The sequence below is a fragment of the Oratosquilla oratoria genome, unplaced genomic scaffold (genome assembly GCF_046742065.1).
Source record: "Oratosquilla oratoria isolate Oo_2021 unplaced genomic scaffold, ASM4674206v1 SCAFFOLD45, whole genome shotgun sequence".
Lineage (NCBI taxonomy): Eukaryota > Metazoa > Arthropoda > Malacostraca > Stomatopoda > Squillidae > Oratosquilla > Oratosquilla oratoria.
The window spans coordinates 2,089,871-2,117,336 of record NW_027467710.1 but is presented as its reverse complement, the minus strand read 5'-3'; the positions used below and the strand labels follow the sequence as shown (position 1 = coordinate 2,117,336).

Genomic DNA, 27,466 nt, shown 5'->3' with positions numbered 1-27,466 from the left:
TGGGAAGCTATTCTTTTTCAGATCTCTTATATAATTACATATAATTATCCTTTTTGAGTTTCTTTTCATGTCCTCTTGTTTTTCCGTTGTCCCATTTTTAATAAATCATCTCTAGGATTTCCGTTCCTTTCATGATTCTATAAGTAGTACATCTCCTCTTTCTCTTCTTTGTTCCAGAGTTGGTAGTTCCAATTTGGACAATCTTTGATCGTATGTAAATTTGGAGAGTGTTGGTGCCAACTTTGTTGTTGCTCTTTGTATTTTTTCCCCTTACACAGGGGGTAGCCAAAAAGAAAAAGGCACAGAAACCACTCCCACCCATTCCATTCCCTACATATTCTACTTCCCTCCACCCTCCTCCCTCCCTCTCATCTTGGCATCTCCTGGATGACGGGTCATCCTTGCATCCTGTCCACTGCCCTGAGTCAGGAGTGTTGCAAGGCACAGCACATCCACAGCAAGGCCGCCTCATAAATTTGGTAACCCCCCTCTCCGTCCCCTCATGCAGAAAAGGAGAAGACAGGAAGAGATACCTTCGGGTTGCGTCAATTTTTTTCTCATACATACTTCCTCAACCTCCATCCCCCACCTACTCCCCCTCATGCATCACATCATCCATACACAACCCTTCTCCATTCACCCCTATCTTCTGTCCTCTCCCGTCCTTCATCAACAGACATTCCTCTCTTTTGTAATGCCTCTTTCAACCAATCCATCCATCTCATCCTAGGATGTCCCCTCATTTTCACTCCTTCCACCATCTACCTTCCACACCTCTTTTATTAATCTTTCTTCACTCATTCTTTCCATGTGTCCAAACCATCCTAATACTCTTTCATCAACCCTATATCCCAGCTCCCTTTCCACCCCCAGTCGCCCCCTCACCACCTCAGATCTCACTCTAGCCTCGTAACTCCTATCATACTTCTCAGACATTTCATCTCAAACACATACAAACTCCTCTCTTCCTCTCATATATTCCATATTTCTCCCCCGTACAGTGCTGTTATCACAATCACTCCTTCATATAACCTCCTCTTAGCATCCATTCCCAGATGTTTATATCTCATTTACACTTCTTAATCCACCAAGGCATTTACTTGCTTCTCTCAATCTACATTCTACCTCCACCCCCACTCCTCCCTTTCCTGCCACATTCGCACCCAAGTATCTAAAACTATCCACTTCCTCCAGTCTCTCACCCTTAATGCTCACTTCCAGCCTGCTGTCACTCTCTGCCCTTGTACATCTCATCACCTTACTTTTACCCACATTTATCTTCAGCTTTCTTCTTTCACACACCTCAAACTCTGTCACTAACTTCCTCAGTCCCTCCTCTGATCCTGCTACAAGTGCAGTGTCGTCAGCAAACAACAACTGGCTTATTTCCCACTTTTCTCCATTTTCTTTAAACATCTGCAACCCCTGACTCACTACCTTTGCATTCACCTCTCGCACCACCCCATCCATGTATAGATTGAACAGCCAGGGCGACATAACACATTCCTGATGAAGTCCCACCTTTACCTGAAACCATTCACTCTCTTCATTTCTAATCCTAACACAAGCTCTACTACTACTCTTGTAAAAACTCTTGACTGCTCTCAACAGCTTTCCTCCTATCCCATACATCTGCAGTACCTCCCACAGTGCCTTCCTGTCTACCCTATCGTAAGCCTTTTCCAGATCCATAAAAGCCCAGAAATGTGAAATGGGGTAAGAGCATGAAAGAAAATTTTGAAAGTGATAAAAGATGTTTTGGAAAGAAATAAAGAGAGGAAGAGGAGACGAATCAAGTAGAGAAGAAAAGGTAAAAGGTGAAGATGGAAGGATGATAAGAGAAGAGGTGGCAGGAAAAGGAAGATGGACAGATTACTCTAGGGAACTGCTAAATGTAGAAGAGGATTGGGAAGGATTGGTGGTAGCATTGAGAACCACTAAGGAAATGACTGTGATGGATGAGGAAAATGGACAAGAAATAAGAAAAGATGAGATACAATTAGTTATTAAAATGATAAAAGCAGGTAAAGGACCTGGGTTAGATGGCAGTGTCTGAGGAAGGGAGGTACAGTAATAGTGGACTGTCTGGTGAGATTGTTTAATACATGTCTAAGGGAGGATAGATTGGTGGAGGAGTACCTATATAGTTCTGTTTTACAAGGGAAAAGGGTACAAATGTAGTAGTTCCAGAGGGATCAGTTTGTTAAGTATACTTGGGAAGGCTTATGGGGTTTAAATTGAGAGAATTAGAAGAGGAACAGTGGGAGTAATTGGTGAGGAACAATGTGGGTTTAGGAAAGGTAGTGATTGCATGGATCAGATTTTTATGGTAAGATGTGTGAAAAAGTGAAAAGGTAAGGATTTATTTTGGGCTTCTATGTATTTTTTATTGCCTTTTACAACTTGAGTGGGAATACTCGGTGACATTATTCTTTCTTTCCTACCACAGGGTTCGACAAAAAAGTAAATTAATATTCTGAGAAGTATAAAAAATGGGATGACAGCATAACAGAGGGACAGTCTTAGTATAATAAAGAAGCATCATTTCTCTATGAATAGAGATTTCCTCTATCACAGACAAAATGATGTGTGGCTCTGGTCCATAGGGGTGCCCCATATAGACTCTAAAGTATCCATTGCATGCTACTGGTCAGATTTTAACCCCAGAATAACATGCAGTCAGCACCCCAGATGATAAGACTAGGCATTCTAATCTCTTTAGCCCCTAAAAAAATAAAAAAAAAAATCAAAGGCATAAGAGGGTCTGGGAGGAATTTTCCAACCAGAACCCTAAGGTTTTGGTCTTTTAATGTGGGTGGATGTGGTACAAATGAGAGTAAAAGGGAAGAGAAAGGCAATATGTTTGTGAGAAGAAAAATGTGTTGGCATTGAATGAAACTTAAGTTCAAAGGGAGGGGAGATTTTGAGATTGGGAGTGTAGTTGGGAGGGTGTCAGGAGTGAAGAGAGGACGAGGGAGAGAAGGGGTGACTGTACTAGTAAGTGACGAGATAGGTAAGTGTGTGGTGGAGTGGAAGGAGGTTTCTTTAAGACTAATGTGGATGAAGGTAAAACTGGGAAGGGACATGGTAGTGAGAAGAGTGTAGAGGAAAGGGATTTTTTTTTAGAGAGATTTAAATGAGTGCATAGAGGATTTATGTAGGGTAGGAGACGAATCAATAGATGTAATGGTTAGGAAGTGTGGAGTGTCAGGAAAAAATTGTGGTGGAAAACTGATGGTGAAGATGTGTCTAGAAAGGGATTTGATGATAGCAAATACTGTGGTGGATGGAAGTTTGGTAGATAGGGCTTTAATAGACTATGATAACTAGGAGAGGAGTAAGGAGAGTTCTGGATGTACATATTCATAGGGGAGAGAGTGGTGGCATATCAGATAATTTTTTGGTGGAAGGTAAGTCGAGAGTGGAAGATAGATGGAGAAAGATGAGAAAGGACAGAAGGTAGTGAGGTACTTAGAGTAAACTGCTTAAATGAGAAAGAAAAGGAAGAGTACAAGAAGAAGCTGAGAGAAGAGTGGGAGGGAGTGAAGGGTAGAGTAGAACTATGAGTGCAGGATGAATGAGGATGCTTCAAGGAGGGAGTTGCAGGGTATTCAAAGGTGGTGTGTGGAACAAGGAGGACAGAAGGAAATAGAAGGAAGGGTAGTGAGTGGTGGGATGATGAAGGAAATATGGTTGTGGAAGAGAAGATACAGGCATTCACAGATTGGTTACAAAACAGGACGAGAGAATTATGTTAGAAGTACAAAGAAAAGAGAAGAGAAATAAAGCATAAGATAAAGGAGAGCAACTGTGAAATGGGATAGTATGACAGTAAATTTTGAGAGTAATAAAAAAACATTGGAAGGAAATTAAGAGAGGAAGAGGAGGCATATCAAGTAGAGAAGAAAAGGTAAATGATAGATTGAAGAGAATGGCAGTAAAAAGAAGCTGGGCAGATTATTTAAGGGAGTTGCTAAATGTGAAAGAGGATAGGGAGGGAAAGGTAGTTGCAGTGGGAAGTGCTAAGAAAATAACAGTGATGAATGAGGAAAATGGAGGAGAAATAAGGAAAGTTATTAAAATGATGAGAGTAGGTAAAGCACCTGGGTTTGATGGGTGTCATGCAGTGTTTAAAAAAAGGGAGCTACAGTGATGGTGGACTGGCTGGTAAGGTTTAATGTTTGTCTAAAAGAGGGTAGAGTACTGGAGGACTGGAGTAGTGCCTGTATGGTTATGCTTTACATTGGAAAAGGAGACAAGTGTGAATGTAGTAGTTTCAGAGGGACCAGTTTGTTGAGTGTAGTTGGGATGGTTTTGATTGAGAGGATTAGAAGAGGAACAGTGGAAAAATTGGTGAGGAACAGTGGATTTCAGACAGGTAGGGGTTGTGTGGATCAGATTTTTGTGGTAAGGCATATATGTGAGAAACCTTTAGGAAATGTCATTTATGTATTTTGGGCCTTTATGGATTTGGAAAAGGCTTATGACAAATTAGACAGGAAGGCACTGAAGGAGGTATTGCAGATATATGGGATAGGAGGAAAGCTGTTAATTGCAGTCAAGAGTTTTTGCAAGAGTAATAGAGCCTGTGTTAGAATTAGAAATGGTGAGAGTAAGTGGATTGTGGTAAAGGTGGGACTTTGCCTGGGTTGTGTTATGTCACCCTGGCTGTTCAATTTATACATGGATGGGTTGGTGCAAGAGCTAAATGCAAGGGTATTGGAGATAGTTAAAGAAAATGGAGAAAAGTTGGAGATAAGCCAGTTGTTGGCTGATGACACTGCTTGTGGTATGAGCAGAGGAGGGATTATGGTTGTAACAGAGTTTGGGAAGGTGTGTGAAAGAAGTAAGTTGATGATAAATGTGGGTAAAAGTAAGGTAATGAGATGTTCAAGGGGAGAGGATGGTATCAAATTGGAAGAAAATATTAAGGAAGAGAGACTAGGAAGTGGATGGCTGTAGACACTTAGGGGCAATTGTGGCAGGAAAGGGAGGAGTGGAGGTGAAGGTAGGATGTAGTGTGAGAGAACCAAGCAAATGCCTTTGGGAATTAAAAAGTGTAATGAGAAATAGATATTTGGGAATGGATGCTAAGAGGAGATTGTATGAAGGGGTGATTGTGCTGACAGCATAACATAAAAGAGGAAGATTTTAAATGTGTTTGAGATGAAGTGCCTGAAAATTATAGTAGGGGTTACTAGGCTGGAAAAGGTTTATGACAGGGTAGACAGGAAGGCACTGTGGGAGGTATTGCAGATATATGGGATAGGAAGAATGCTTTTAAGAGCAGTCAAGAGTTTTTACGAGAGTAGTAGAGCTTGTATTAGAATCAGAAATGGAGAGAGTGAGGGGTTTGAGGTAAAGGTGTGACTTTGTCAGGGATGTGTTAAATCAGCTTGGCTGTTCAATTTATACGTGGATGGGGTGATGCAAGGGTATTGGGCCAGGGATTGGAGATGATTTAAGAAAATGGAGAAAAGTTGGAGATAAGGCAGTTGTTGTTTGCTGATAACACTGTGGTTGTAGCAGGATCAGAGGAAGGATTGAGGAAGTTAGTGACAGAGTTTGGGAAGGTGTGCAAAAGAAGGAAGTTGAAGAAAAATGTGGGTAAAACTAAGGTGATGAGATGTACAAGGAAAGAAGGTGGTAATAGACTGGATGTGAGTATAAAGGGAGAGAGACTGGAAGAAGTGGATAGTTTTAGGTACTACTTGGGGGCAAATGTGGTAGGAAAGGGAGGAGTGGAGGTGGAGGTAGAATGTAGATTGAGAGAAGCAAGTAAATGCCTTGGTGGATTAAAAAGTGTAATGAGAAATAGACACTTGGGTATGAATGCTAAGAGGAGATTATATTTATCTAGTTGAGTTATACGGGAAGGGAGCTATGCTCGTGGTGACCCGTCTTTGTATCTTTCAGCATCAAGTTTGTTCTTAAAATCTTGAATAGTGTTTGAACACGCTGTTTCCTTATCTAATTTATTCCTGTATCCACCACTCTATGTGGGAAGCTATTCTTTTTCAGATCTCTTCTATAATTATCCTTTTTGAGTTTCATTTCATGTCCTCTTGTTTTTCTGTTGTCCCACTTTAATAAATCATTGTTATCTAGGACTTTCGTTCCTATCATGATTCTATAAATAGTCAGTAGATCTCCTCTTTCTCTTCTTTGTTCCAGAGTTGGTAGTTCCAATTTGGACAATCTTTGTTCGTATGTCAATTTGGAGAGAGTTGGTGCCATCATTGTCATTGCTCTTTGTATTCTTTCTAATTTCTTTATATTCTTTTTAGTACTGGGTGTCCATTTCCTCATCCAAATAGTCAAATGCCACTTTCATCAACCTTAGTAGGTTGAAGGTTTCTCTGACCATTTAGTTGATATGTTTGTCCGGTGATGTCTTTGCTGATTATTACTCCTAGGTCTCTTTCCGAGCTCACTTTTTTTACTTCTTCAATTTTATAATTTCTCGATATTCTATTTTTACTTTTTCCAAACTCCATTTTACTACACCTCTTGATGTTAGGAAGTTCACTTTTTACTTTTGACTCCATTTCCAGATTTTATCTAGGTCTGCAATGATTCACACTCTTCCTCAGTGCTTACTTTTTTGTAGTATTTTTGCGTCTTCTGCAAAGAAGTTCATATAATTCCACACCTACATCTGTGTCATTTATATACATGGCAAACATGATTGAAGCCAATACCAAACCTTGTGGGACACCACTTATCATTTCTTCCCAGGTTGAGTATATGTCTCTAATTACTAGCCTCATTTTCCTCCCAGTCAAGAAGTCTTCCATCCATTTCAATAATTTTCCTTTGGTGCCACCTATTGATTCTATTTTTCTTTTTAGTTTTTTGTGTGGTACTTTATCAAAAGCTTTTTGTAGATCTAGAAAAACTTAGTCTGCCCATCCATCCCTTTCTTGTATTATTTCTGTTAGTCTCGAGTAAAAGCAGATCAAGTTTGTTGTACATGATCTTGTCTATATCCAAATTGATTTGGATTCAGTACATTATTTTCTTCCAGATGTTTAACCCATCAACTTTTGATAACTTTTTCACATATTTTTGCTCTTGTGCTTATATGTGAGAAAGCTATAGGAAAGGGGAAGGATGTTTTTTGGGCTTTTATGGATCTGGAAAAGGCTTACGATAGGGTAGACAGAAAGGCGCTGTGGGAGGTTATGCAGATATATGGGATAGGAGGGAAGCTTCTGGGAGCTGTCAAGAGTTTTTATGAGAGTAGTAGAGCTTGTGTCAGGATTGGAAATGGAGAGAGTGAGTGGTTTGAGGTAAAGGTGGGACTTCGTCAAGGATGCGTTATGTCACCCTGGCTGTTCAACTTATACATGCATGGGGTAGTGCGAGAGGTAAATGCAAGGGTAGTTGGTCAGGGATTGGAGATGGTTAAAGAAAATGGAGAAAAGTGGGAGGAGAGCCAGCTGTTGTTTGCTGATGACACTGCGCTTGTGGCAGGATCGGAGGAGGGACTGAGGAAGTTGGTGACAGAGTTTGGAAGAGTATGTGATAGAAGAAAGCTAAAGATAAATGTGGATAAAAGTAAGGTGATGAGATGTACAAGGGGTGAAAGTGGCAGTAGACTGGAAGTGAGCATTAAGGGAGAGCGACTGGAGGAAGTGGATAGTTTTAGATACTTGGGTGCAAATGTGGCAGGAAAAGGTGGAGTGAAGGTGGAGGTAGAATGTAGATTGAGAGAAGCGAGTAAATGCCTTGGTGGATTAAAGAGTGTAATGAGGAATAGACATTTGGGAATGGATGCTAAGAGGAGACTGTATGAAGGAGTGATTGTACCGAGAGCACTGTATGAGGCAGAAACATGGAACATGAGAGAGGAAGAGAGAAAGAGTTTGAATGTGTTTGAGATTAGGTGCCTAAAAAGTATGAGAGGGATTACCAGTCTGGATAGATTAAGAAACGTGGAGGTGAAGAGGAGAACGTTAGTGGAAAGGGAGTTGGGAGATAGGGTTGATGAAAGAGTATTAGGATGGTTTGGACATATGGAAAGAATGAGTGAAGAAAGACTAGTAAAAGAGGTATGGAAGGCAGATGTGGAGGGAGTGAACATGAGGGGACGTCCTAGGATGAGGTGGATGAATGGGGTGAAGGGGGCTTTGGGGAAGAGGGGAATGTCTGTTGAGGAAGGACGGGAGAGGACAGAAGACGGGTGAATGGAGAATGGTTGTATATGGATGATGTTGTGATGCATGAGGTGGAATGGGCGGGGGGATGGGGAGTGAGGTAGTATGTGTGAGCAAAATTTGACGCAGCCCGAAGGGATTTCTCCCCGCCTTCTCCTTTTATGCATGTGGGGACGGAGAGGGTGGGTCACCGATTTAATGAAGCGTCCTTGCTGTGGATGTGCTGTGTCTTGCGACACTGCTTCTGACAAGGGGCAGTGGACAGGGTGCATGGATGACCCGTCATCCAGGAGGTGCTGAGATAAGAGGGAGGGTGGAAGGGTGTGGAGTGTATTGAGGGATAGATGGGTGGGAATGATTTTAATGCCTTTTCCTTTTTGGCTACCTCCCTTGTAAGGGGGAAAAAGCCTTGGTATATGTATGTATGCTTGTAAGGGAGACTGGTCTGTGGTTTTTTATTTTCCTTGTTCCCTCCTTTATATATTGGTACAATATTTGCATTTTTCCAGTCCTGTGGTACCTTTCCCTCTTTGAGTGAGTGATTATCTTGCATATTTTGTCTGTCAACTCATCTATGCATTCTTTTAATATCCATTTTGCAATTCCATCTGGACCATGTGATTTTCTGACATCAAGGTTTTTATTTGGTCTCTGATTTCCTTCTGTGTCAAGTTATTTCCTTCATTGGGAGGTATCTCTATTACTTCACATTTTTGTAAACTTTCAATTGTGAATATTGATTTGAAATGTTTGTTCATGATTTTAGCCATTTCTACTTCTTTATATTCGTAATTCCCATGGTGCAGTTTTTTTTTGTACCATTTACATACCTGTAAAATAGTTAAGGTTCCTTGAATTTTTCTGTCATATCTCTTTGATAGTTTCTCTTCTCATCTCTGCCTATTTTTACATAATCATTTCTTAGTTTGATTTATGTTTGCCATTTACTCTTTTTTTTTTATTATTATTATTGTTATTATTATTATTTATCTTTTTTTCCATCTTTCCCAAGCTTTGTCTCTTCTCTCCTTAGCTTCACTACATTTCTTGTTATACCAGCATTTTATGTATACCCTTTCTTGTTTCTGTTTTGGTACATATTGGTTTATTCCCTCATTGTAAATTTTTTTTTAGTATATTCTATTTCTCATATTTGCTTCTTCCTTTAGGAAGTTATCCCAATTTACATTTTGAAAGAATTTTGCAAGTTTCTCAAAATCTGTTTTTTTGTACATTAGTCTTCCTTTTCTATGTTTTCCATTTCTTCGCAAATCCATTTGTTCTTTTAGTTCAAATTCTATTAGTACATGGTCACTTTCCTATTGGAGTTTTGTAATCAATTCTGTCCATAATTTCAGGGTATGGCATGAGTAATAAGTCTCGTCTTGATGGTTCCTCAGTGTTTCTGTATCTGGCATTTTCCATTACACACTGAGTCATTGTGTATTCAATGGTCATATCCAGTAGTATGTTCCCCCAGAGGAATTCTCCACCCATCACTGTCATTTCTTCCCAACATATGAAGGAGTGATAGTGCCAACATTACTGTATGGGGCAGAAACAAGGGACATAAGAGAGGAGTCTGAATGTGTTTTAGATGAGGTACCTCAGAAGCATGATAGGAGTTACTAGGCTGGATAGAGTTAGAAAGGAGGAAGTGAGGAGGAAAATGGAGTTGAGAAATAAAGGGTTGACGAAAGAGTATTGGGATGGTTTGGACACATGGAAAGAATGAGTGAAGATTAAAAGAGGTGTGATAGGCAGAGGTGGAAGGAGTGAACATGAGGGGGCGACCTAGGATGAGATGGATGGATGGGATAAAAGGGGCTTTGGGAAAGAGGGAAATGCCTGTTGAGAAACGATGGGAGAGGACAGAAGATAGGGGTGAATGGAGAATGGTTGTGTATGGATGATGCTGTGATGCATGAGGGAGAGTGGGTGGGGGATAGGGGGTGAAGGAGTATGTGTGAAAAATAAATTGACGCAGCCCAAAGGGATTTCTCCCCATCTTCTCCATTTCTGCATGAGGGGAAGGAGAGGGGGGTTCACTGATTTAATGAAGCAGCCTTGCTGTGGATGTGCTGTGTCTTGCAACACTGCTTCTGACCCAGGGCAGTGGGTGATATACAGGGATGAACTATCATCCAGGAGGAGCCAAGATAAAAGGGAGGGAAGTGGGTGGATGGGAGTGGAGTATGTGGGGTTTGAATGGGTGAGAGTTTAATTTATGCCTTTGTATTTTGGCTACCTCCCTTGTAAGGGGAAAAAGCCTTTGGTATATGTATGTACTTGGCTAGATAGAATGAGAAATGAGGTGAGGAGAAGAGGAGTGGAAAGGGAGTTGGGAGATAAAGTTCATGAAAGAGTATTGGAATGGTTTGGACACATGGATAAAATGAGTGAAGAAAGATTAGTAAAAGAAGTGTTGAAAGTAGATGTGGATGGATTGAACATGAGGGGGCAACCAAGGATGAGATGGATAGATTGAGTAAAAGGGCCATTGGGAAAGAGGGGAATGTCTATTGAGAAAGGAAGGGAGAAGACCAAAGATAGGGGTGAGTGGAGAATAGTTTTGTATGGATGATGCTGTGATGCATGGAAGAATGTGGGTGGGAGATGGGAAGGGTGAGGGAATATGTGTGAATGATCTTTATATGCAGCATGAAGGGATTTCTCCCCTTCTCTTTTTCATCATGAGGTGGGGTTGCCAATTAAATGAAGTGGCATTACTGTGGATGTGCTGTGTCTTGTTACATTGGTTCTGACCTAGGGCAGTGGACGAGATGCAGGGATGGCACCCATCAATGAGGAGGAGCCAAGAATAGAGGGGAAGAGTGTTAAATGGGAGTGGAGTGTGTGGGGATGAAATGAGTGGGAATGTATTTATGCCTTTGACTTCAGTTACTTCCCATGTAAGGGGAGAAAAAAGTCCTTGGTATACGTGTGTATATATGAATTATTGGAAAAGATTTATGACAGGGTAGACAGGAAGGCTCTGTGGGTGGTTTTTCCAGATATATGGGATCAGAGGAAAGTTGTTAAGGGTAGTCAAGAATTTTTACAAGAGTAGTAGAGCCTGTGTTAGAATTAGAAATGGAGAATGTGAGTGGTTTGAGGTAAAGTTGGAACTGCATCAGGTGTGTGTCATGTCACCATGACTATTCAGTGTGTACCGTGTTTTTCGGACCATAAGGCGCACCCATAATTTGCTATTCCCCGTCCTTACATAAGGCGCACCTGGTCTCGTCATCGGATAATCATGCATATGTGAGTGCTTTCAGAACTGAACATTTTCGTTGTTGAATGAGAAAAATCGGTTGGGATTTAGCAAAATTACAAAAATAATGATATGTATATATGCTGGAGAGAGGGTAGAGTACCGGAGGACTGGAGAAGTGCCTGTATAGTTCCTCTTTACAAGGGAAAAGGGGACAAGTGTGAATGTAGTAGTTTCAGAGGGAGCCTGTTAAGTGTAGTAGGGAAGGCTTATGGGAGGATCTTGATTGAGAGGATTAGGAGAGGAACAGAAGGAGTAATTGGTGAGGAACAGTGTGGATTTAGGACAGGTAGAGGTTGTGTAGATCAGATCTTTGTGGTAAGACAGATATGTGAGAAAGCTATAGGAAAGGGGAAGGATGTTTTTTGGGCTTTTATGGATCTGGAAAAGGCTTATGATAGGGTAGACAGAAAGGCACTGTGGGAGGTTATGCAGATTTATGGGATAGGAGGAAAGCTTTTGGGAGCTGTCAAGAGTTTTTATGAGAGTAGTAGAGCTTGTGTCAGGATTAGAAATGGAGAGAGTGAATGGTTTGAAGTAAAGGTGGGACTTCGTCAAGGATGCGTTATGTCGCCCTGGCTGTTCAACTTATACATGGATGGGGTGGTGCGAGAGGTAAATGCAAGGGTAGTGGGTCAGGGATTGGAGATGGTTAAAGAAAATGGAGAAAAGTGGGAGGTGAGCCATCTGTTTTTTGTGGACGACACTGGGCTTGGGGCAGGGTCGGAGGAGGGATTGCGGAAGCTGGTGGCAGAGTTTGGGAGAGAGTGTGATAGAAGAAAGCTAAAGATAAATGTGGGTAAAAGTAAGTTGATGAGATGTACAAGGGGTGAAAGTGGCAGTAGACTGGAAGTGAACATTAAGGGAGAGCGACTGGAGGAAGTGGATAGTTTTAGATACTTGGGTGCAAGTGTAGCAGGAAAAGGTGGAGTGAAGGTGAAGGTAGAATGTAGATTGAGAGAAGCGAGTAAATGCCTTGGTGGATTAAAGAGTGTAATGAGGAATAGACATTTGGGAATGGATGCGAAGAGGAGACTGTATGAAGGAGTGATTGTGCCAACAGCACTGTATGGGGCAGAAACATGGAACATAAGAGAAGAAGAGAGAAGGAGTTTGAATGTGTTTGAGATGAGGTGTCTGAGAAGTATGGTGGGGGTTACTAGTCTGGATAGAGTGAGAAATGAGGAGGTGAGGAGGAGAACAGGGGTGAAAAAGGAGCTGGGAGATAGGGTTGATGAAAGAATATTAGGATGGTTTGGACACATGGAAAGAATGAATGAAGAAAGACTAGTAAAAGAGGTTTGGAAGGCAGATGTAGAGGGAGTGAAGATGAGGGGACGTCCTAGGATGAGGTGGATGAATGGGGTGAAGGGGGCTTTGGGGAAGAGGGGAATGTCTGTTGAGGAAGGAAGGGAGAGGACGGAAGACAGAGGTGAGTGGAGAATGGTTGTATATGGATGATGTTGTGATTGCATGAGGTGGGGGGTGGGGTAGTATGTGTGAGTAAATTTTGATGCAGCCCGAAGGGATTTCTCCCCGTCCTCTCCTTATATGCAAGGGGGGACGGAGAGGGGGGGTCGCCAATTAAATGAAGCGGCCTTGCTGTGGATGTGCTGTGTCTTGCGACACTGCTTCTGACCCAGGGCGGTGGGCAAGGTGCAGGGATGACCCGTCATCCAGGAGGTGCTCAGATGAGAGGGAGGGTGGGTGGGGTGTGGAGTGTATTTAGGGATGAAATGGGTGGGAGTGTTTTTATGCCTTTCCCTTTTTGGCTACCTCCCTTGAAAGGGGGAAAAAGCCTTGGTATATGTATGTATGTATTTATATATATATATATTTTTTTTTGGTCAGTGAAATCAGACCACCTCCATGGACGGTCTGCCCTGCCAATGCCCCTAAAAAACAACATAAACACGTTACAGGAATTGTGGGGAATTAAACCAACATTAGCAGTTTTATTCCTGGAATTCTATATTCACTTAAAAACACAGGATTACAAATGAAGGTAAATTTTTAGTTTCGACCATGGGTGCAATATAGTAATAGAAGATTAATTATTAATTTTTTGAATTATAATATATCAACGTAATATGCAATTTTGTGAGCGGAAATAAAAAACAAAAAAGGTGCTTATACAAATTTCGTAAGTAACGAAGTCGTGTCGGACGAATGGTACGCCATGTTTGTTATGATAGATGCCGACATCGAATGGATGTCGCCATGATAAATTCGTTTAACCTAACCTAACCTGTGTTTAATAAATCATTAACTGCAAATTAAATGTCATCCGGATCGTCCTCGTTGTCGTCGTCGTGAGAGACGTTGGCGGTCTTTTCAACCACTCTCTCACCTTGCGGGGTATACAAAGTTCTTGCAGCTTGAAGGAATGCATGTATCTCCTCTCCATAACATTCCTTCAAGAAAATTTACCTGGCGAGGTACTGTCGGAAGTACCGAGACAAGATGGCGTCCCAATCCTATGCTACTGACTTCATTCATTAGCATATTTGCTTGTAGGAAGGTATTTTTTATTTTTATTTCCGCCCACAAAATTGCATATTACGTTGATACATTTTAATTTACAAAATTAATAATTAATTTGTTATTTCTATATTGCGCCCATGGTCAAAACTAAAAGCATACCCAAATGACTAGAGTCTGAGTGGAGCGAGACTAGACCAATGCAAAATGGCTGTCTGTGTTGTGGACGCTATCATGTCATAGCCATGATAGTGTGAATTAATGCGGTGGCATGGACTCCAAAACTGTCGAAGTTTTCGCAATTTTCTTGTCAAGATACATGCATATTGGTTATAACTTGGTTGTAAATTTTGCTAGGACTATGCACTGTTGCCGTTGGCAGGCTAGCTACGAAACGTGTCAAAATAGTACGTCAGTGTCCGAGGCATTTTTTTTTTTTTTGCACTGAATCCACACATACAGCGCACCTCACGATAAGGCGCACCACCTGATTTTGGCCAATTTTAAGGATTTTGCCCGCGCCTTATAGTCCAAAAAATACGGTACATGGATTGGGTGGTGTGGGAGGTAAATGTGAGGGTAATGAACAGGGGATTGGAGATAGTTAAAGAAAATAGAGAAAGGTGGGAGGTGAGTCAGTTCTTTGCTGATGACATTGCACCATTGGCAGGGTCAGAGGGGGAATTAAGGGAGTTAATGTCAGTTTGAGAATATATGCAATGGGAGAAAGTTTAATGTAGTAGTTAAAAGTAATATGATGAGATGTACAAGGGGAGAGGATGGCAGTGAGTTGGAAGTAAATCCTAAAGGAAAAAGGCTGGAGGAAGCGGATAGTTTTAGGTACTTGGGGTTGCATGTGGCAGTAAAGGGAGGAGTGGAGATGGAGGTAAATTGTAGATTGAGAGAAGCAAGTAAGTGCCTTCGAGGATTAAAATATATAATGAGAAATTGGCATTTGGAAATGGATGCAAATAGGTATATGGAGTGGTGATTGTGCTGACAGCACTCTATGGGGCAGAAACATGAAATTTAAGAGAGGCAGAAATGAAAAGTTTAAATGTGTTTGAGATGAAATATTTGAGAAGTATGGTAGAGATTACAAAGTTGGATAGAGTGAGAAATGAGGAGGTGAGGAGAGCTGGGTTGGAAAAGATGGCAGATATGATTGATGAAAGATTTTTGGAGTATTTTTAACACAGAAAGGTTAGTAAAAGAGGTGTGGAAGGCAAAGGTGGCTGGAGTGAACATGAGGGGGCAACTGAGGAGATGGATGTATAGGGTGAAAGGGGTGTTGAACAAGAGGGGAATGTCTGTTGAGCAAGGAAGTGAGAGGACAGGAGACAAGGGTGTGTGGAGGAAGGCTGTGTATAGATCATACTGTGATGCAAGGAAGGGTGTGGGTGGGGTATGGAGGGGTGTTTAGGGAATGGTTATATGTGAATGATATTTTGATGCAGCTCAAAGGGATTTGACCTCGTCTTCTATTTTTCTGCATGAGGGAATGAAGGGGGGGGGGTCACCAATTAAGTGACGCGACCTTGCTGTGGATGTGCTGTGTCTTGCTGCCTTGTCTCTGGTCCAGGGCAGTGGGCAAGGTACAGAGATGACTTGTCATCCATGAGGAGCTAAGATAAGAGGGAGGAAAGGGTGGTGTATGGGAGTGGAATGGGTGGGGATGAAATGGGTGGAAGTGGGTAGACTTTTGACTTTGGCTACCTCCCTTGTAAGGGGGAAACAAGCCCTTGGTATATGGATGGATGTTTGTCTGACCACCTCACTTTGCATGTAATAGCTGATAAGATACAAAATGTACATTATTGTAGTTGTAGATTTACTGACATGTGTTGTTCCCATTACTTTAGCTTCACAAGGAACTAAGATAAGAGGGACAGTAAATGGGTGGGGAATGGGTAAGGGGTTGCCTTGGTTGGGCCACCCCGTCATAACAGGAAAGGGATCTTTTAGTATGTGTCTATATATATGTATTTTAGATACATTACTCAATTTTTTTGAAGATGTGAATGTAATTTCCACATATTTCCTCTCCCACCCACCCCCCTTTTTTTTTTTTTTTTTTTTTTTTTTTTTTTCGACAACTTTTTTGCAGCAAATTTCCACTTCGCTCTAGTGGGTCACTTGCTGAAAGGGTTGCGTCACCCAGCACCAACTACTGTTTCTCGTACATCTCGAGTCCTTGTCACACTCCTGGCAATCATTGCCAAACCACACAAAAGGGACAAGTTTGAGGTACAGTAAACAAAAATCAGCATTCAGCTCCTTGCAGAGTTTGTTATTGTTAAGGTGTTTATGTGTGATTCTGTCTATTTTGTAAAAGATTTTGTTTAGTATTGTATTTTCATGTTTAATTTTTGTTAGTACCAATATGTATATGTGCACTTAAGTCAACCTTTTACTCAGGCAAAAATGTTAATCAGAAGTATGCAAACTTTAGGATATTTTTATTTACCTAGTTGTATCTTTTGGGAAGGGGAGTTATTGTTGTGGTATCCCATCTTTGTATCTTGTAGTGTCTAGTTTGCTCTTAAATTTGTGTCTAATTTTTGCAGACACAATTTTTTATCTAGTTTGTTCCAGATATCCATTACTCTGTGTGGTTTTTTTTTTTTTTTTTTTTTTTTTTTTTTCTATAACTATCCTTTTTTAGTTTCTTATCATGTCCCCTTGTATTTCTTTTATCACAATTTAGTAAGTCCTCTCTATCAAAGACTGTGCCTTTCATGATTCTGTAAATGGTCAGCAGGTTGCCTCTTTCTCTTCTTTGTTCCAAAGTCTGTAATTTCATTTTAGCCAGTCTCTCCTCATATGGCAGGTTTGAAAGTATTGGGGACATTTTCGTGGTTGCTCTCTGGATTCTTTCAAATTTTCTTTATATTCTTTTTGGTACTGGGTGACCAAGGTGTTGCAGAATACTCCAGTTTAGGCCTTATTATTGTGACTAGTATTTTTTTACCATTTCCTTGTCCAAATAGGTAAAAGACACCTTTATTGATCATAGCAAGTTGTAAAATTCTCTTGTAATTTTGTTGATCTGTTTATTAGGGGACATGTCATTTGAGATAATTACTTCCAGGTCTTCTTTTTCAGATACCACTTTCTTTACTTCCTTTGTTCCAATTTTATATTGTCCTGATATTCTGTTTTTACTTTTTCTGAACTCCATTATGCTACATTTCTTTATGTTGAAGTCTACTTCCCACTTTTGGCTCCATTTCCAAACCTTGTTTAGGTCCCTCTGTAGTGATTCACAATCCATTTCAGTATTCACTTTCCTCAGCAATTTAGCATCATCTGCAAAGAAGCTCATGTAACATTCCACATCTTCATCCATGTCATTCACATAAATAGCGAATATTGTTGGAGTCAATACCGATCCTTGTGGAACTCCACTAATCACCTCCCAAGTTGAATTCTTTTCTCTGAGCACTATCATTTTCCTACCATGAAAAATCCATCCAGCTTAGTAATTTACCTTGTATTCCTCCTGTTTTTTTTTTTTTTTTTTTTTTTTTTGTGTGTTACAGTAGACCCTCAAAATTTGTGAGTTTGCACATTCATGAGTTTCCAGCATTACAGACATATTTACTAAAATTCACATGAAAAAATAACCGCAATCTATCACAGCATCACTACCCTCCCGCCCGCATCCCCCCACCCCAAAGGCAGCCGGCCAGTCCACCACCACAATTTGGGCGAAAAAATAACAAAGCATCCTATCACTGCGTCACTACCCTCCCTCCCTCCCTCCTCCCCCCACCGTCAGCCCGCCAGTCCACCATTCTGTCTCAGTCATTGTCTTGTTTGTCCAGGTGGCAGTATGGTCAGCTCGAATTGATTGCCATAACTCTGTGTGTATTTGTGTGTCCTCCAGTTCACGTGTTGTGTGTGGTGAACTATAGCCCTCAAGCAAGCACCAACCTCTCGTGACAAATCTTCACCAAAAAGATTAAAGAAAGTGATGAATTTTGAGAAAGTGAAGTTGCTAGACAAGTGTAGGGTGGGTAATATGAGCAATTCTGCTGTTGGAAAGGTATTTTATGTAAATGAGAGCACAGTGTGTTCAATAAAGAAAAATGAGGCCAACATTAGGGCAGCACTGGCATCTATTGCTGCTCCTTCCGCTAAGCAAGTGTCACAGGTAAGATGCAGTGCTCTATCTTAGATGGAATCTGCTTTATATGTGTGGATAACAGACCAGAACTAAAAAGGTAATCCAATTGATAGCAATGCAATTCGTGCAAAGGGAGCATTGTATGACAGAGTAATGAGTGATAAGGCTAGTACCAGTGCAGAGGCTAGCACCATTGCAGAGGCTAGCACCAGACCATCATGCCACCACCCAGTCTGAATTTTTAGCAAGTAAAGGATGGTTTGACAGATTGTGGATAACAGACCAGAACAAAAAAGGCAATCCAATTGATAGCAATGCAATTCGTGCAAAGGGAGCATTGTATGACAGAGTAATGAGTGATAAGGCTAGTACTAGTGCAGAGGCTAGCACCATTGCAGAGGCTAGCAGAGGCTAGCATCATGCCACCACCCAGTCTGAATTTTTAGCAAGTAAAGGATGGTTTGACAGATTCGAGAGGTAGTTTTTGTTGCACAATTTGAAAATGTGCAGGGAATCAGGTTTGACAGATCACATTTTGGCAGCTGCATTCCCAGGTGCTATGAAGAAAATTATTAACCACTTCCATACGGTGACACTTATGTAGGCGGCATGAGGAGCAAGTGGGTACTCGATGATGCCGACATCGCCATCTTGATTATATTTATTGTAGTCATACCTATGTAATTTCCATTCTCTCTAAACTGGCTTCATCAATTTTCTATGGTTATCAAAATACACGGGTGAAAGAGAACGAACGATTGAGCACGGACTTTATTTTTTATAATGTGATTATAATGACGCAACATCGCACGTCGGGCAGCTAATGCTGCCAGATGTGCGATGTGCCCCGGAGTGAAGAGGTTAAAGATAGGGATACAGGCCTGAGCAGGTATGGAATATGGATGTAACAGGTCTCTTTTGGAAGAAGATGCCTACCAGGACCTTTGTCGCCAAGGAGAAGAGTGCACCAGGGTTCAAAGCTGCAAAGGACCGATGCACCTTAACCCCTTCCATACGGTGACGCCTACGTAGGCGTCATGAGGAGCAAGTGGGTACGCGAGGATGCCGACGTCAGCGTCTTGATTATATTTATTGTAGTACCTGCATGACCCCCATACTCTGTAAACTGGCTTCATCATATTTTCTATGGTTATCAAAATTCACGGGTGAAAGAGAAAACGATTAATACAGCGGTGACTTTATTTTTTATAATGCGAGTATTATGATGCAACATCGCACGTCTGGCAGCTAATGCTGCCCGCGAGATTTTGGCCCAGAGTGAAGGGGTTCATCCTTTGTGTTAATGCTGTTAGCCACACCATCAAGCCAGGCTTTATTTATAAGTCTACTAACCCCAGAGCACTTAAGGGATGCAACAAGAACTTACTGCCAGTGTTCTGGATGCATAATGTAAAAGCATGGACAACCAACACCATTGTTTTCTGATGGAGGTACGGGCATACCTACAAGAGAAGGGCATCCCAAACAAAATCCTCCTACTCCTAGATAATGCTCCAGGTCACCCAGTATCACTTGATGGAATGTGCGATGACATTGGGCTTCTGTTTATGCTGCCAAACACAACCTCCTTCATACCATAAACATAGAATAGGAAGACTAATGTAAATGAAGAAACGGGGATGGAAGAGAAATGGAATATACTAAAAGAAATTTATAATGAGGGAGTGAATAAATACTTACAACAACAACAAATGGAAAGAACATACATATAAAGCTGGTACAACAAAAGGTGTAGTGAGGCCAAGGATAAAAGAGACAAAGCTTGGAAGAAATGGAAAAGGGACAAGAAAACAAGTAAATGGCTAATGTACATCAAACTAAGAAATGATTATTTAAAGATACACAGAGATGAAAAGAGAAACTATGAAAAAAAAAAAATAGAAAAATGCAAGGAAGAACCCAAACTATTTTACAGGTATGTAAATGGCAAACTGAAGAACAAACAAGAAATAGAAAAGCTGTGCCATGGTAAATATGAATATACAGAAGAACTGGAAATGGCTGAAATTATGAACAACCACTTCAAATCGGTATTCTCAATAGAAAACTCACCTAACTGTGAGGAAATAGAGAGATATCCCCCTCAATGAAAGAAATAATTGTAACACAGAAAGAAATCAGTGACCAAATCAAAACCCTTGATGTCAGAAAATCACATGGTCCTGACGGAATTACAAATTGTATACTGAAAGAATGCATGGAGGAATTAAAAAATGAAATATACAATATAATTAAATTCTCACTTAAAGAAGGAAAAGTGCCACAGGACTGGAAGAATGCAAACATTGTACCGATTTATAAGGGAGGAAACAAGGAAGACCCATCAAATTACAGACTGGTCTTCCTGACAAGCACAGTAGCCAATATTTGCGAAAAGATTGTCAAAAATAGATGGGTTAAACATTTGGAAGAAAAAACTATACAGAATCCAAATCAGAGGAAAATTATTGGAATGGATGAAAGACTTCCTGACTGGAGGGAAAATGAGAGTAGTAATTAGAGATACATTCTCAAATTGGGAAGAAATGAAAAGTGGTGTCCCGCAGGGATGAGTACTGGCCCCGATCATGTTTGCCATATACATAAATGACATGGATGAAGGAGTGGAGTGTTATATGAATTTCTTTGTAGACTACGCAAAAATACTAAAGAAAGTAAAAACTGAGGAGGATTGCAGCTCATTACAACAAGACTTGGACAAGATCTGGAAATGGACTCAAAAGTGGAAAGTAATCTTCAATATCAAGAAATGTAGTATAATGGAATTTGGAAAAAGTAAAAACAGAATATCGAGAGATTATAAAAAAACTCGGAAAAAGACCTTGGAGTGATGATCAGCAAAGACTTGACACCAGATAAGCATATTGATAAAATAGTCAGATAAACCTACAATTTATTGAGGTCAATAAAAGTGGCATTTGCCTATTTGGATGAGGAAATGATAAAAAAATTCTAACTACACTAATAAGACCAAAACTTGAGTATGCAGCAACACTATGGACACCCAGTACCAAAAAGAATATAAGAAAATTAGAAAGAATACAAAGAGCAACAACAAAACTGGCACCAACTCTATCCAAAATGACATATGAACAAAGACTGTCCAAATTAGAATTACCACTATGGAACAAAGAAGGGAAAGAGGAGACCTATCTATAGAATTATGAAGGTAATGGAAATCTTAGATAAGAATGACTTATTAACCCCTTCAATACGAGCCAAAATCTCGTGGGCAGCATTAGCTGCCAGACGTGCGATGTTGCGTCATAATATTTGCATTATAAAAAATATTAAAGTCACTGCTGTATCAATCGTTTTCTCTTTCACCCGTGAATTTTGATAACCATAGAAAATATGATGAAGCCAGTTTACAGAGTATGGGGGTCACACAGGTACAACTACAATAAATATAATCAAGACGTCAACGTCGGCATCCTCGCATACCCACTTGCTCCTCATGACGCCTATGTAGGCGTCACTGTATGGAAGGGGTTAAAATGGGACAATGGAAAAACAAGAGGACATGAGAAACTAAAAAAGATAATTACAGAAGAGATCTAAAAAGAAATAGCTTCCCACACAGTGATAGTACTTGGAACAAATTAGGCAAAGAAACAGTGTGTGAAAACACTATTCAAGAGTTTAAGAAAAACTTGATGCTGAGAGATACAAAGATGGGTCACCATGAGCATAGCTCCCTTCCTGTATAATACAACTAGTTAAATACAGCCTCTTGATCAGGGTGTGACAGCTACCTTCAAAGCTACACATGCAGATGCATGGAGAGGCTTCACACTGCATTGAGTGTCATTCAATATTGGAAAAAAATCATTAATGCTGACTCCCTCTCACTTGTGTAGGAGTGCATTAAGGATTTGGATCCTCAGAGTTGGAGGGCACTGTGGCTGGAGTGTGTGCGTGATTTCACAGGCTCTGATCCTCAGCAGGTTAATGATGCTGTGAAGAAGATGGTGGAGCTAGCTAGGCTATTTGGTGGTGAAGGGTTCAAGGACATGCAAGAGTATGAGGTGAGGGAACTTGTTGAAAAACATGCCATGGCCTTAAATGATGATCAATTGGTAGAGATTGTGCAGTCAGTGAGGATGAAGAGGAAGATAGTGTTGCTGAGGCTGATCACCCTCAAGCTCTCACTCTTGAAAAGCTGAGGGAAGCAATGAGGATGACAGCACAATACAAACAATTATTGTATGACATAGATCCATCAGTGGTGAGAGCATTGAAGGTGATGAGTGATATTGATAAGAGCATTGCTCCTTACAAGACTTTTTTTGATGACATGAAGAGGAAATGGTCTCAGTTGCCACTCACAATGTATATCACAAGGAAGCCTGCTGCTACCCCTATTGTCCCACCTGAACCTCAACCCAGTCAGTAGACCCCTCATGTCATGCAGTTGCATTCCACATCATCTCACCCAGTTATTCATCATAAATAACTGCATGGCTAACTATCATCACCATAATCATCATCACAAGTAATAGTGCACCAAAACTTGAGTGATGAGTGTTTTGTTTTTTCTACATGTATCTATTATGTTATTAAACCATAGCATGTGCAATATTTCATACTGTTTTTGGTGTTTTATGAGTTATTAGGTTTATTTGATAAAGGAAACATTATTGTTAGGTAAAGGAAACCCTATTGTTATGTCAAGTAAACATTATTGTTACATATGTGTACATGTAATATGCACACCAAACATTTGTGAATTTTCAACTTTTGCGAAGTTCTCAATCCCCTAACTCTTTTGAATGTTGAAGGCCTACTGTACTTTGTTGAAGGCTTTTTGTAAGTCTAGGAAAGCACAATCAACCCATGCATCCCTTTTTTGTATTATATCTATTAGTCTTGAGTAGAAACAGATTAAGTTTATGGCACATGATCTTCCCTGTCAGAATCCAAATTGTCACAGGTTTATTATATTGGTTTCTTCCAGGTGTTTTATCCATCTATTGATAATTTTTTCACACATTTTGGCTACAGTTCTTGTAAGGGAAACCAGACTAATTTGTTGGTTCTTTGTTTCCTCCTTGATATATTGGTATAGTATTGGCATTTTTCCAGTCGTTTGGTATTTTTCCTTCTTTGAGAGAGCAACTTATGTTATATGTTTTGTCCATTCATTCTTCTTTAGATTCTCTTAGTATCCTATTTGCAATTCCATCTAGGCCGTGTGATTTCCTTGCATCAAGGTTCATTAGTTGATCCATTATTTCTTTTTGTGTTATTGTTATTTCCCTCATGGGGGCGATTGTACTTCAATTCCTTCATCCCAGTGCTGTACTTTTTCTCCAGTGAAAACAGACTTGAAGTGGTTCATGACTTCAGCTATTTCTAAATCTTCTGTATATTCTATATGTCATAGTTTCACCATTTCCTGTTTATTTTTAAGTTTACCATTCACATATCTAGTTCTACTCTATCCTTCACTCCTCTCTCAGCTTCTTTTTATACTCCTTTTCTTCCTCATTTAAGCAGTTCACTCTAAGTATCTCCCTACCTTCTGCCCTTTTCTTCGTTCTCCATCTGTCCTCCGCTCTCAACTTACTTCCAAAAAATGATCTGATATTCCCCCATTCTCTCCCCTTAGAACATGTACATCCTTTAATCTTCCTACCATATTCCTGGTTAGCACTACATAGTCCATTAATGCTCTATCCACCACCCTCTCCCATGTGTACTTATGTTTGACTTTCTTCCAAAACACTGTATTTGCTATCAACTCTCTACTACAATTGTTTCCTGGAATTCCACACTTACCAACCATTCTGTCTGTTGGTTCCTTTCCTTACCCTAGCATTAACCCCTTCCATACGGTGCCGCACACGTAGGCGTCATGGACTTAGATCTCGGTGGCAGCAGCCAATGCCAGCCGTACGACGTGTCGTAATAATACTCGCATCATAAAATATAGTCACCGCTTATATCGATCGTTCTCTCTTCACCCGTGAATTTTGATAACCATAGAAAATGCGATTACAAAAGAATTAGAAAGAATGTCATTATGGAGGGGCGACTACAATAAATATAATCAAGACGCCGATATGGCAGCCTCGCGAATACACTCGCTCCCCATGACGCCTACGTGTGCGGCACCGTATGGAAGGGGTTAAGGTCTCCCAATACCACTACATTGACATTTCTCCCTAAACCCTCTATGCACTCATTTAAATCTATCCAAAAAGCCTCCCTTTCCTCTACACTCTTCTCACTACCAGGCCCATATGCACTTACAAAAACCCACATCTCCCCAGTTTCACCTTCATCCACATTAACCTTGAAGAAACCTCCTTCCACTCTACTACATGCTTACCTATCTCTTCACTTACTAGTATAGCCACCCCTTCTCTCCCTTGCCCTCTCTTCACTCCTGAGAACCTCCCAACTACACTCCCAAACTAACACTCGCCCCCTCCTTTCAACTTAGTTTCACCCAATGCCAACACATCCATCTTCTCAGAAACATACTGTTGATCTCTTCCCTTTTACTTTCATCTGTACCACATCCATCCACATAAGAAGACCCAAACCTTAGGGTACTGGTTGGAAAACTCCCAGGCCCTCTTATGCCTTTGCTCCTTTTAGGAATGTCCCCTGTGGGGCTACAGGTAGCAGGATTCCTTGTCCTATCCCTGTCCTGTTTTTTGTCGCCTTGTATGACTCGAGTGAGAAGACTTGGTGACAGTATTCTTTTCTCCCACCACAGGGTTAGTTGAAAAAAGGAAATCAATATTCAGAGAAAGAGTACAGGACAGTAACAAGGGGTGAGGGGGCAGCATAACAGAGGGACAGTCACAGTATAATAAAAGCATCATCATTTCTCTATGAACAGAGATTTCCTCTATCATAGACAAAATGATGTGTGGGTCTGCTTCGTAGGGGCGCCCCATATAGACCCTAAAGTATCACCTGCATGCTACTTTGCCACAATAACATGCAGCCAGTACACCAGACAGGGAGGGAAATAATAACAATGCAAAAAGAAATAATGGAGCAATTAATGAACCTTGATGTTGGGAAATCACCCAGCCCAGACAGAATTGCAAACTGGATACTAAAAGAATACAAAGAAGAACTAATGGATAAAATATACAACATAATAAGATGCACACTCAAAGAAGGAAAAATACCAAAGGACTGGAAAAATGCCAACATTGCACTAATATATAAAAGTGGAAACAAGGAAGAACCAACTAATTACAGACCAGTCGCCCTAATAAGCACTGTAGCCAAAATTTGTGAAGATTATCAAGAATTGATGGGTAAAACACCTGGAAGAAAATGATATAATAAACCCAAGACAATTTGGATTCAGACGGGAAGATCATACGTATGCTACAAATTTAATCTGTTACTCGAGACTAATAGATATAATACAAGAAAGGGATGGATGGGCTGATTGTGCTTTCCTAGACTTACAGAAAGTCTTCGACACTACCACACAAAAAATTATTAAAATATTTGGAAAACATAGGAGTGATATAAGGCAACCTACTAAACTGGATGGAAGATTTCCTTAACCCATTCAACTCCGATGACAAGATGTCTTGTCATTTGGTCAAATAAAACAAAATATCATAAAACAACAAAATGTTTGATGATCAAACAGCACCAGAAAAATATGACGTCATATTTTTCTGGTGCTAGTGGGACTAGGCATCCTTCTCCTTGTAGCCCCACAGGGGACATTCCTAAACAAAAAAGTAAAGGCATGGGTCTGGGAGTTTTCGGACCAGCACCCTAAGGTTTGGGTCTTTTAATGTGCGTGGATGTGGTACAGATGAGAGTAAAAGGGAAGACATAGGTAGTATGTTTGTGAGAAGAAAGATGGATGTGTTGGCTTTGAGTGAAACTAAGTTGAAAAGGAAGGGTGAGTGTAAGTGGGAGGTAATCAGGAGTGAAGTGAGGGCGAGGGAGGGAAGGGGGTGGCTATTCTAGTAAGTGAAGAGATAGGTAAATGTGTAGTGGAGTGGAAGGAGGTTTCCTCAAGGATAATGTGGAGGGGTTGGCTATTCTAGTAAGTGAAGAGATAGGTAAATGTGTAGTGGAGTGGAAGGAGGTTTCCTCAAGGATAATGTGGATGAAGGTGAAACTGGGAAAGGAGATGTGGGTCTTTGTAAGTGCATATGGGCCTGGCAGTGAGAAGAGTGTAGAAAATTGGGAGGCCTTTTGGATAGATTTAAATGAGTGCATAGAGGATTTAGGGAGAAATGTCAATGTATTAGTACTGGGAGACCTTAATGCTAGGGTAGGAAATGGTCCAATTGATGGAGTGGATGGGAAATGTGGAGTTCCAGGAAAGAATCGTAGTGTAGAGTTGATGGTGGAAATGTGTCTAGAAAGAGAGTTGATGATAGCGAATACAGTGTTTCGGAAGAAAGTCAAGCATAAGTACACATGGGAGAGGGTGGTGGAGGGAAAGGTGGTAGATAGAGCATTGATGAATTATGTAGTGGTAAATAGGACTATGATAGGAAGAGTTAAGGATGTACATGTGCTAAGGGGAGAGGGTGGGGGAATATCATAATTTTTTGGTGGAAGGTAAGTTGAGAGTGGAGGATAGATGGAGGAAGAGGAAAGGGACAAAAGGTAGGGAGGTGCTTAGAGTGAACTCTTTAAATGAAAAGGAAAAGGAGGAGTACAAGAAGAAGCTGAAGGAGGAGTGGGAGGGAGTGAAGGATAGACTAGAGCTAGGTGTGGAGGAGGAATGGGAATGGTTCAAGGAGGGAGTCACAAAGTGTGCAAGGATGGTGTGTGGAACAAGAAGGACAGGAGGAAATAGAATGAAGGGTAGTGAATGGTGGGATGAGGAAACAAAGAAGGTTGTAGAAGAGAAGAAGCGAGCTTTCACAGATTGGTTACAAAATAGGACGAGGGAGTCATATGAGAGGTACAAAGAAAAGAAAAGAGAAGTAAAGCAAAAGGTAAAGGAGGCATAGAGGAGAGCAGATGTGAAGTGGAGTAAGAGTATGACAGCAAATTTTGAAAGTAATAAAAAGATGTTTTGGAAAGAAATTAAGAGAGGAAGAGGAGGCGAATCAAGTAGAGAAGAAAAGGTAAAAGGTGCAGATGGAGAGATGATAATGGAAGAGAAGGCAGTAAGGGGAAGATGGGCAGAATATTTTAGGGAGTTGCTAAATGTGAAGGAGGATAGGGAGGGAAAGATAGCTGCAGTGGGAAATGCTAAGAAAAGGAGAGTGATGAGTGAGGAAAATGGAGGAGAAATAAGGAAGGATGAAGTGAAGGCAGTTGTTAAGATGATGAAAGCAGGTAAGGCACCTGGTCTGGATGGATGCCATGCAGAATGTCTATAAAAAGGAGGTACAGTGATGGTGGACTGGTTGGTGAGGTTATTTAATGTTTGCTGGAGAGAGGGTA

General features: G+C 40.7%; 1 protein-coding gene across 1 annotated transcript in view; it reads left to right on the top strand.

Moving 5' to 3' along the window:
- Nucleotides 1-27,466, top strand: part of LOC143023144 (neurofibromin-like) — a 375,045-nt gene that overhangs the window by 255,780 nt on the left and 91,799 nt on the right. Inside the window, exon 46 of the mRNA XM_076181656.1 lies at nucleotides 16,025-16,164. Within this exon, the coding sequence (XP_076037771.1) occupies nucleotides 16,025-16,164 (140 nt within the window). The remainder of the gene's footprint in view (nucleotides 1-16,024; nucleotides 16,165-27,466) is intronic.